The 12,297-nt window shown below is 32.7% G+C and overlaps 1 protein-coding gene across 4 annotated transcripts in view; it reads left to right on the top strand.

Annotated features, from left to right (window-relative positions):
* Ten-m (teneurin transmembrane protein Ten-m) overlaps positions 1 to 5,320 on the top strand; it is a 444,946-nt gene extending 439,626 nt beyond the window's left edge. For all 4 annotated transcript variants that reach the window (XM_065348771.1, XM_065348770.1, XM_065348769.1 and 1 more), the window contains 3 exons: positions 3,080 to 3,240; positions 3,330 to 3,605; positions 3,697 to 5,320. In XM_065348771.1, coding sequence (XP_065204843.1) covers positions 3,080 to 3,240; positions 3,330 to 3,605; positions 3,697 to 4,134 — 875 coding nt within the window. In that variant the 3' untranslated portion in view covers positions 4,135 to 5,320. The remainder of the gene's footprint in view (positions 1 to 3,079; positions 3,241 to 3,329; positions 3,606 to 3,696) is intronic.
* Positions 5,321 to 12,297: the final 6,977 nt, after the last annotated feature.

The following is a 12,297-nucleotide window of genomic DNA, read 5'->3' as shown; positions in this document are numbered from 1 at the left end:
ACCCTCACGCCAGGAAAAAAACTCCAGAAATTTTCATTGAGTTGATTTCAAATTATCTCTAAAAAAAAAACTCGTTTTGACTGAAAAATGTCTCTCAAATTTCCTGAAAGTACTTTCATTAAAATTTGTTGAAATTTTTCAAGCACCCTGTAAACCCATCTAAATTATAATATCCATCAAAAGAACATAAAATTCATCGAAAATCCTCCACAAATGAATCGAAAAACTCGCTCAAAACTAATGATGGTTCCCAAAACCACATAAAAATTTGGTCAAATGACTTCAGAAAAGAGAAAAAAAAGACCCTTCAAGTATTTAAAATAATTCATAAAATACATTAGGAAGAAAATAGTTTTGAAATCCAAAAATTCTGAAAAAATTGGGAAATAATTTATTGACAGTCTTCTCAAAATGACGTAAAAATTCATTCGCTCAATGAATTTTGAAAATTCGAAAAAAGGAAACCACCGAAAATTTTTTCAAAATGACCTGTTGATTCAAAATTTGAAAATTTGCTCAAAATCTGAAAATACCGAGGTAATCAAAAGAGAACCCGTGGACAATCTTCCCAAAATGGTGGGGAAATTATAATTTGCTCGAAAAGTTTTGTACATGAGAAAACAAATTGAAAACAATTCACTCAAATCAGAATTCCAAAATATGCTCAAAATTATTTTGAAAACGACGAAAAAATTATTGAAATCGCATTTAAAATGGTCTAATTGATTAAAAATTGAAAAATTCACTATAAATTGGAAGAAAGTGGTTTCAAAATTGTTAAGTTTTGTAGAAATTGTGTGATAACTTATTGACAATCATCCCAAAGTGGTATAAAAATTCATTCGCATGAATTTTTTGAAAAACGACGTGAAAAGTACCATGATTGAAAATCATTTTAAAATGCCCTAAAAATTGGATCAAAAATCGAAAAAATCACTAAAAGTTGAAAAAAAAATTATTCAAAAATTGAGAAATAAAAATTTGTGAAAAACGTGACAAATTTTTTGGACAATTTTGCCAAAATGTTAAGAAAATTCATTCACTCAAAAATAATTTGAGAAACATAAAAAAAAGAAAAAAAACAACAAATAATGAAAAACCTTCTCAGAATAGCCTGCAAAGTTCATGATTCAAAATTCAAAAATCACTCAAAATTGATAAATAAAATTTTGTGAAAAGCGTGGGAGATTATTTGGACAATTTTCTCAAAATGTTATAAAAATTCATTCGCTTGGAAATAATTTGGGAAATGTAAAAAAAAAAAAAAAATATTACGAAAATCAATTCAAAATTTGAAAATTCACTCCATGTGTGAAAATTGGTTCTGAAATTGAAAAATTCTGCGGAAATCAAGAGAGAATCTTTCGACAGTCTTCCCAAAATTGTGTAAAAATTCATTTAGGTACTCAAATAATTTCGAAAATGAAACAGGAAAAAAATTGCAGCTTTCTCAAAACATCCTAAAAATCAACTCTCAATTCTTAAAAAAAACACTCAAATTTGAAAAGTTGTTTCTAAATTGAAATTTTTTTTTAGGAAATCTTGACAAAGTCTTTTGACAATTTTCTCAAAATAGTGTAACAATTCATTCGCTCAAAATATTTGGAAAATGTGAAAAACCTCCTTCTCGAGAATGACTTAAAAATGGATTCGAAATTAGAAAAATAACTCGTAATTAAAAACACGGTTTCAAATTGAAAAAACAACTGTCTCAAAACACCCTGAAAAGCAATTTTAAATTCTAAAAAAAAAACACTCAAATTTGAAAAATTGTTTCTAAATTGAAAATTTTTTTTAGGAAATCGTGACAGAGTCTTTTGACAATTTTCTCAAAATAGTGTAAAAATTCATTCGCTCAAAATATTTGGAAAATGTGAAAAACCTCCTTTTCGAAAATGGCTTAAAAAAGGATTCATAATTCGAAAAATAAGTCGTAATTAAAAACATGGTTTCAAATTGAAAAAAATTATTGTAATGGTAATTGTGAAAAAACTTAGCGATGGCAATCTTCTTAGAATAGTTTTTCAAAACGTAAAAAAAATATCAAAATGACTCATACGTACATTAACTTAAAACTCGAAAATATGGTTTCAAAAATTCAAAAATTATATGTAAATCGTAAAAAAAAAAACTGCCTGAAAATCCTCCCAAAATAGTTTAAAAATTAGTTTGTTCAAATAATTTTGATAACAAGAATAAATAATCAAAAGCATTTCCGAAATTTCACATAAATTTATGACATTTAAAAATAAAAATAAAAAAAAACTGCAGTAAATTATCACAAAATGCCTTCTAAACTGTCAAAATTCAAAAAATGTCCTCAAAGTTGAGAAATTTTGTTGAAGTTATAAACGAGCTTATTTGACAATCTTCCCAAAATGATGTAAAAATTTATTCGTTTTGAAGATATGAAAAAAACATTCAAATCTTCTCAAAATGGCCTTTAAAGTTGATCCAAAATTTGAAAATGCGCTCAAAATTGGGAAAAAATAGTTTCAAAATTTAAAAAAAACTCTGGAAATCGCGAGAAACTCCTCCAACAATCCTCTCAAAATAATGCAAAAATTAGTTTGCCAAAATAATTTTCAATATGAGAAAAAAAAACATCACAAAACTTCTCAAAATTTGTCAACAAATTGGTTCTAAATTCAAAAAATTAGTTCTCAGTCAGAAAAATGGTTTAAAAATCAAAAAAAATTGAAATTGTACTAAATCCTCCTGAAAATCCAGAAAAAATGATGTAAAAATTGATTTTCTTGAATCCAAAAAAAAAAAATTGAAAACGAGAGAAAAAGTGTTCCAAACCTTCTCAAAATGGTCAACAAATTGATTAAAAATTCAAAAAATCATTCGAAATTGAAAAAAGGGGCTTCAAAAATAGAAAAATTCTGTACATGCAAAAAATTGAATCCAGAAACTCGAAAAAAATTAATAAAATCGCACGATATCATTTTCACTACATTTTCTTCGCAAATTTTTCCCAAAACATAGAACGATCAACTTTTAAAACCATAAACTCATTTCAAAAAAACGTTCCATCTCCGTTTACTCAAATTCAAAATTCGTTTTTCAATTACAGATCTCAATAGCTGGATGCTAGTCTACGGATACAATACAAGAGACATGCTCGGCTCAGCTTACATGCAGGATATGATTCAAAAACCAACTGCTCAAATCAACTCGCCCCAATTAGCCCCAGATTTTGGTCTAATGTCCGGTCTACAATGTATCGTCGATAAGGTAAGTTCTCCTCGAATGATTTCTGACCTCTAATTCAATCCCAAAGCTTTATTTCGAATAGTCTACTAATCAATATCTGATTTCCTCAGATCACCGAGCAATTCCGAGACTTCGGATTCGTACCTCAGCCCTTGCTCAAGATGGAATCACGTACCAGGAATTTATTACCTAGAGTCGCCTATCGAAGATCTGTATTCGGCGAAGGTCTTCTTATTTCGAGAAGTGAAAGTGGTCGAGCTCTCATTTCAACCGTCGAAGGAGTCAATAGCGTCGTTCAAGATGTTATCACGTCTGTGTTTAATAATTCGCATTTCTTGGATCTTCACTTCAGTCATCATGATCAAGACTTGTTCTATTTCGTCAAGGTATGTATATATTGCATTCTCAATTTATTTATCTTTTTTTGAGCAATTTTTCAATACCTAGACTCATTTTTGTTTTCATTTTTAATCGCAGGATAACCCATTGAAAATACGAGACGATTTAGAAGAACTGCGCAGACTCGGCAGTATGTTCAACGTCTCGACTCACGACACAGCCGATGGCAAAGAACTCCGTCTGCACAGCTCAGATGCCCTGATCTCCGTCCGATACGGCGTCGAACCTCAACAAGAACGACACCGGTTACTCAAACATGCCCACAAACGAGCAGTCGAAAGAGCTTGGGAATTGGAAAAAACTCTCATATCAGCAGGTCTGAGCGGTGCTCGAGGTGACTGGACCGAAGAAGAGAAAGACGAGCTGCTGCTTAGAGGTCGAATCGAAGGATACGATGGTATCGATATCCATAGCGTTCAAAGGTACCCTGAGTTAGCCGACGATCCGGGCAATATCGCTTTCAAAAAAGACTCTACGAAAAGGAAACGTAAAAGGAGAAATCACAGCAAGTCGTAATAAAACTTACGAATTTTTTCAATTTTTTTTTCTTTTTATAGTCATTTAGTTACGATGATGATTTGTTTTTATTTTTCCTTTTTTTTTCTTCTTCGGTTTCTCCGATACCGCGTTTCCCTTGTTATGTAGATGAAATCATCGAAATATAAAAAAAATTGTGATATTAAATGATAACTTTATCTAAACTAACGTGTACATTTGTGAATATTATTAATTATTTTATCGATGAACGAAAAAACAAAAATATTTTAAGTTACCTTCAGTTATTATTATTGTATCTTATACATAGTTTTGTTATTTATCAAAGTGTGTAAATACGTAATGTACGTATCTTCAGCGTGTCTTTATTATCGTGTGTATTATTCGTGTATAGTATTTTCCCCTTTCGTTGATTACTATTGTTTTTTTTTTTTTAATTTTTTTATATTATTGTAAATCGTTTGTTATAAACAAATCAGTCATTAATTTATTATACTTAGTAACGCATTATGAATAATAATACCGTGATTAGCGATTAAATCAAAAGTTGGTAATATACCTACCTATGTAAACAGCAAACTAACTCGATACATTGATATTGAACAATCTACCTACCTGTATCTATTTTTCTTTTTTTTTTGTGAATGTGTAAAATTGTACTTAACGACAGATCTCATTTTTATTATACCCATTGAAAATTTTCATTCTTTTTTCTTTCAATGTATCGAGTTACTTTGCTGAAGAAGACAAAAAATGTGTTAACCCTTCTGTCGAATAATTAATACGTATTTATGATAAGGTGTATTTTAAGCGATTGTAGAAACCATGTACACAGAAAATTTTCGTTTTTCTTTTCTATCTACAATACCCATTTGTAGAGAGGGTGCTTCTTGTTCTAATCAATTGTTCTTGTTCAGCAATAATACTACGACGACGTGTACATAACAGAATTTCTTTTTCGGTTTGCAATAACAATACTCATCTCTTTACGTTAATTTTTAATACGTTATAAATACAACAACCTTTTTCCTATATATTCATGTTATTTATAAATACTCTCTTATCATAGAATATTTTATTTGACGATTGAAGACTCTTAGTGTAATTTTTTTAAATTATGATTTTTTTGTAGATCATATGTAGTTACGTAATATCTTTTACTAAGTATTGTTTTACCACTTTGCCAAAATAAAATATTTGAGAAATATTGTTTCAAATTTTCTTCATAGGTATTAATATTCCTCGACTCAAAAAACCCCCCAGGGACCCATTCACGAATCATTAACTCGAATTTATGTGTAATTCCTGAAAAATTCACATTTTTATCAAATTTTGAATTCTATGTATCACAGTTTTTGCGAGAATGGCAAGGTTTCATGAGCTGTGGTTTGCGGCATTAAATTTCCGTTCAAAAAAAACCTCTTGAGCACCAAACTCGAATTTGGATTAGCAACTCGCAAGCAACCTTCATTTCCATTTGTAATGAACTGTTGGGAGCGGTGCATGTAAGTGTGACTTTGAACGCGACAAGCAACGGTTTTGGACCAATTTTGGGTCGCTGATTACGAATCTGATGTTTGAATTCGCGTGCACTGCGCGTAAGTGATGTTTTGGCAGAATTTCAATGTGCAAAACCGCCCCACAGCCACTCGATCAAACTGTAGCTGGCCACCGATTATCGCAATGAATCCCTCAACCCAAAAAACCCCCCAGGGACCCATTCACGAATCATTAACTCGATCTCAATTCCTAAAAAATTTACATTTTTGCTGAAAACGTCAAATTTTGAATTCTATTACAGTTTTTGCGAGAACGGTGAGGTTTCGTGAGCTGCGGTTGTCGGCATTAAATTTCCGTTCCAAAAAACCCTCTTGAGCACCAAACTCGAATTCGGATTGGCAACCGCAACTTGCAAGCACACTTCATTTCCATTTGTAATGAACAGTGAATAAATATTCTAGGTGGTAAACACGTAACTTTTTTCTTTATTAACCAGCAAACTCATAACGTTTTGACAAACTCGTAACCTTTTTAGGACGTGACTTTTCGATGAGGTGCCATATGAATCTACAAGGTGTGGGGAGTCTACTGGCAAAGTTTGAGCAGGGACGTGAGATTGCTGTTTATACACTTTCTCATTTGACTCAATTTTCAAATGAGTGCATAGCCTAATAATTATTATCTACGAGGACATGAGAAAAAGGTGCTTATTGCCAAGAATCATTTTATTCATTTTTTACGTTCTGTTTGGTGATTCTGGTGGTTGAAGGTCTGCTCTTTCACATGGCGTGGTCAAAAATCGTCTAAAATGAATTTTTGACTGCTCAATTTCAATTTAAAGTTGATTATGCAGGTCCGAATTTTCGTGTTTTTCAACATTAACATTGATTTTACGAGGAAAGTATGCATCCTATGAAAAAAATGCCATGAAGGAAAATGAAGAGCATAAAATTTCCTTTCTGCTTAGAGCTGGTTATTTTTTTGTAGGATGCTTTGTTCAAAAAGTATTTGCGAAAAACATGGATGCATAGGACTTGAAAAAAAAAGCTTTCCTGAAAAATTGATGTTTCGACAATGAGCAACTTTTCCACAGGGCCCCCAAAAATCAAGTTAACGAATATAACGCGGCCTAACATCGAGTACTATCAGGCCTACGGGGTGACGCGTCGGTAACGAAGTTACAGATGGGACATGAGTTTGTATTTTATACAAAACGTTATGAGTTTACCTGTATGCGGCTATATATATGTATATGTTCACGACAGCACACTTATGAACCCATGTGTGGGTTAATCTTGCATAAGAAGTGAACCAGTAGGTTTACCAGCCTGGCTCACTTTGTAAAGGTTAATCTTACATAACAAGTCAGCCACCTGTTTCAAACTAGTTTTGTCAAAGCAGCGTTGTGAAAACGAAATGATTTCGTTTTCGTTTTTCGTTTTCGTTTTCACATTTAAAAAAATTACGTTTTCGTTATATAACGTTTTGTTTGGTTATTAAAAATAACGTTTTCGTTCTGTTTAACGTTTTTTTTCGTTATTCTTCATTTTCCTCAAATTTGGCCAATTTCAGTGAATTTAGAAAAAAAATTAGGAAAAGAGCAACATTAAAACAAATTGAAAACATGAAAAATATGCAGAAAACTAATAATTTATCCCCTATAATAACAACGTTCCAAAAGTTTTCTCATTTTTTTGAAGTTGCAGGCCCATTTTTTTGCATTTTTGAGACCTATTTCCAGTGTTTGAAGAAAAAAAATTGATAACGAAAAAAAACGAAATGGATTTCGTTTTATGATAAATATCGTTATTATATATTTAACGTTTTCGTTTAACGTTATGTCTCCATGAACCTCAAAAATATCGTTTTTTTTTCGTTTTTCGTTTTCGATAAAATAACGTTTTCACAACGCTGTGTCAAAGTTAGCTGCGCGTACCAAATGTTTCTCAGAGATGTTCACTAGATGTAGTACTAACATGAGGCCTATAGAATAGGAAGTACTGGTCGGCATACCCAAAGCCCTGTTGAAATTGGGTATGCACGATGATAAATTTGACTAATGATTTTTCTGCATTTTATTGCTCTATGGGAATACTGTTGATACCAAAAATTTTGATGTGGTTCAGACTTTTTGACAACCAAGCAATTTTCACAAAATTCAATATAGTTCAAAAAATTTTGAAATTTTTTTGAAAAAATTTTCTCCAAAAATTTTTTATTCTGTTTCTTGGTACAGATAAATTATATATTTCAATGACTGTGCAATTAGAATTTCAATTAGTTAATTAGAACAGAAATTGAAAATGATTTTAAAAATTTTGAAATTTTGAAAAATTGGCTCATAAGCCTGCCGCGATGCCTATATATATATAGGTATTAGTAACCAGACTTGTCAACTATAGAATGGGTTAATTTTACTATACAAGTCAACTATGAGTTTTTGAAAACTTCCAGCAGAGCGCGCATGTCTTAGAAATCAAGGCGCGAGGATGAACGCATGGTCTACAGTTGATTTGTAGTGATTAGGATGTGATGCGCTGGTGGAGATGTACATAAATACATCGATCCTGAGTGTGCATGACAGCAAATTTAACTTGAAATTTTTCAGGATTTTATTGGTGTATGGAAAAATTTGAAACACTAAAATTTTGTATGTTGTTCAAGCTTCTTTGTGATATCAAAATTAAAAAAAAAATCGAGTTCCTTCAAGTTAATTTTCAAACATTTTCTTCAAAATTTAGCATAAGAATATTTTTACTGTTTATAACACATAGATTTTTTATATATTGGGTCAAACCTACAATTAGAATTTTGATGAGTGAATTAGAACAGAAATTAAACCAATTTTAAAATTTTGTTCACTTATCAGTGTATATGCCATTCGAAGTTGACATGTCTGGTCATTAGCAAATATATATATGTTCACGACAGCACACTTATGAACCCATGTATGGGTTAATCTTGCATAAGAAGTGAACCAGTAGGTTTACCAGCCTGGCTCACTTCGTAAAGGCTAAAGTTACATAACAAGTGAGCCACCTGTTTCAAACTAGTTTTGTCAAAGTTAGCTGCGCGCACCAAATGTTTCTCAGAGATGTTCGCTAGATGTAGTACTAACATGAGGCCTATAGAATAGGAAGTACTGGTCGGCATACCCAAAGCTCTGTTGAAATTGGGTATGCACGATGATAAATTTGACTAATGGTTTTTCTGCATTTTATTGCTCTATGGGAATACTGTTGATACCAAAAATTTTGATGTGGTTCAGACTTTTTGACAACCAAGCAATTTTCACAAAATTCAATATAGTTCAAAAAATTTTTAAATTTTTTTGAAAAAATTTTCTCCAAAAATTTTTTATTCTGTTTCTTGATACAGATAAATTATATATTTCAATGACTGTGCAATTAGAATTTCGATTAGTTAATTAGAACAGAAATTGAAAATGATTTTAAAAATTTTGAAATTTTGAAAAATTGGCTCATAAGCCTACCGCGATGCCTATATATATATATAGCCGCATACAGGCAAACTCGTAACGTTTTGTACATATAAACAGCAATCTCAAGACCCCTCTATAACTTCGTTGCTGTGCATGCGCTCGACGCGTCACCCCATAAGCCTGATAGTACTCGATGTTAGGCCGAGTTATATTCGTTAACTTGATTTTTTGGTGACCTGTGGAAAGTGTCTCATTGCCGAAACATCTATTTTTCAAGAAAGTTTTTTTTTGAAGTCTCATACGTCTCTGTTTTTTACAAATACCTTTTTAACAAAGCATCCTATAGAAAAATAACCAGCTCTGGCCTGCGATTATGAACTTTCGTTACAGTTAACGAATTCGTTAACTATTCGTTAACTTAACGAGAGATATTTTCTCACGTAAACTTAACATGGCTTAACGAAAAGTTAACGAAAGGTCACAGAAAAAATATGCGAGTTAACGAATTCGTTAACTGTAACGAAAGTTCATAATCGCAGCCCTGAGCAGAAAGGAAATTTTATTCTCTACAATTTCCTTCATGGCATTTTTTTCCTGGGATGCATACTTTTCCCATAAAATTGATGTTTAGGTTGAAAAACACGAAAATTCGGACCTGTATAATCAACTCTAAATTAAAATTGAGCAGTCAAAAATTCATTTTAGACGATTTTTGACCACGCCATGTGAAAGAGGAGATCTTCAACCACCAAAATCATCAAAAAGAACGTAAAAAATGTAAAAAAATGATTCTTGGCAATAAACACCTTTTCCTCATATCTTCATACTTATTAATTAGGCTATGTACTCATTTGAAAATTGAGTCAAAAGTGAAATTGTAAAAACAGCAATCTCACGTCCCTGCTCAAACTTTGCCAGTAGACTTCCCACACCTTGTAGATTCATATAGCACCTCATCGCAAAGTCACGTCCTAAAAAGGTTACAAGTTTGCCAAAACGTTATGAGTTGGCTGGTTAATCAAGAAAAAGGTTACGAGATTGCCCCCTAGAATATGTATATATATAAACCTTATAAGGTGCACCGGGGCAAGTCAGAATGATTTTTCGCAATTTCAACTTTGACCAGCTGTTACTCCCCTTCTAATGAACCAATATGGATAAAATTTATTATGTAGATTCCCATAAGGGTTCTCAATCTATGGTTAAAATTTGAGCGCGATTGACACAGTAGCTTTTGCTCAGTGGAATAAAATATAAACTGTTCTGACTTCCCCCAATTGGGGGAAGTCAGAACAGGCTAAACTTTACAGAGGCGTAGATCACAAACAGAGAGTCCTAGAAAAATTGCATAGAAACAAAATTGTAGAGAATTTAATTCTCTTTGAGATCACTTTCATCAGATTTTCACTAGGACGCACGGTTCGTCCGCTATATGCGAAAAACTAAGAAATAGAAAATCAGTATTTTAGATCAAATTCAAAACAAGTTCAAAACAACAACAAAGTACAATTGAACCAAAGACATCTAAAATAAAACTGAATCGCGAAAATTTTTATGCAGTGATGAAGTAAGGGTAGTACCCTCAAGTCACCTTTAGTGGCACTTCGCCAGATATAAACCTCTAGGCGCTAGAGCAAGTTTTCTAACTTACCCCGAATTCCAACTTCCCCCAGTGCACCTTATAAGGAAACCTGAAATTTTGGGAATGAGCCTATCGTGATCCCAGACCCTCGAAACTCAAAGAAAAGTCACTCCCCGACCCAACCTCCACTATTGCAACAAATACAATACGAGGTGCGCCAATTTAAAAACGATACTCTTGCCACTACGCGAGTTGTAGTTACACTGGAACAACGGAGGACGCGGACGCGGTCTCGTTTGAAAGAGGAGTGGATTTTCTATTACTGTACAAAATTTCAAGTCAATTGGATGATTTTTGCGTATTTTACAGCTGCTTGAAGTGAACATCCTCCTTAAAGTCGGTCATGAAACTTTGAGGAAGTCTTGAGGAGGGTCTTTGATTCAGGGAAAGGCGACTGTGAATCAGAGGAGTGGTGGAAGTCCAAAAAAAGTCAAAAATGATGTTTAAAAGAGATAAGGAACTGTTGGAGGAAGCTCACTCAATCAAAACCTCACAAAGAGTAGGTCATGGGAAAATTGTTTCCTAATGGTTGTGAGGAAACGCCCTCTGAGGTGAGTGTAAAATAATTTTTGGAGGAGGTTGACCTCATTATCTTCAGCATAGTCATCCCTTAACAGAATGCCTCACAGTTATTCCCCAAAATGCCCTTCAAAAATCTGTACGGCCTTATTCAGAGGCAGCTTTCTCAAAATTTGAGTGGAGGCTCTTCAGTCAGGCTCAATAATGAAACAAAATTTAATTTTCAGGTAAAAACTTTCTGAGAATGAAGTAAAGGTTACTAGGAATTGAATCTGGGGAGTAGAAATGCTGAGGAGGCACTGAGATGTCTTGAGGAGGTAAATATTCCTTCAAGAAAAAATTTACAACACTCATTTTCACGACGAGGGTAGAAAAATTGCCAACTTTGAGAGGCTGTAAAACACGCAAAAATCATCCAATCAACTTGAAATTTTGTACAGAAAATCCACTCCTCTTTCAAACGAGACCGCGTCCGTTGTTCCAGTGTAACTACAACTCACATAATGGCAAGAGTATTGTTTTTAAATTGGCGCACCTCCTACTCCACTTTTCTCCGAAAAGTCGGTAAAAATTGAAAAAGTTTTCTAAAGCTTTAGGAGTATTCCAAGTTCAAACTCTTAAGTGTTCATTAAGAAAAAAAAATACAAATTATGTTGTGGCAATGATAAGGATAGATATAATTGGCCGCGTGAAATTGCTAAAATACAAAATATAGTTGGCCGCGGGTCGCTTGTTTTGATGACATGAATTTTGTCTTGTATAGTTTTAGTTGTTATGAATTCGTTGTTGAGATAATAAAAGGTCATTGTTATTGTTGATATTGATTTGGTATATGGTTCCGACATTTGGTAACCCCGACACAGACAATATTTTTTTTTATGAATTCAATCATCATCATCATCATCATCATCATCATCATCATCATCATCATCTCATCATAATTTGTTAAATCTGGTGACAGTCCGCCAGCCTCTCCTACTGAACCGATTTTGCTCAATTTTTTTTTAAAATGTTCCTTATCACATGTAAGTAGATGTGTTATGAAACATTTAAAAATCAAAATTATTCATTTTGAGCCCAA

The sequence above is a fragment of the Planococcus citri genome, chromosome 2, assembly GCF_950023065.1.
Source record: "Planococcus citri chromosome 2, ihPlaCitr1.1, whole genome shotgun sequence".
Lineage (NCBI taxonomy): Eukaryota > Metazoa > Arthropoda > Insecta > Hemiptera > Pseudococcidae > Planococcus > Planococcus citri.
The sequence above is the reverse complement of the archived record's forward strand: the minus strand, read 5'-3'. Positions and strand labels throughout refer to the sequence as shown.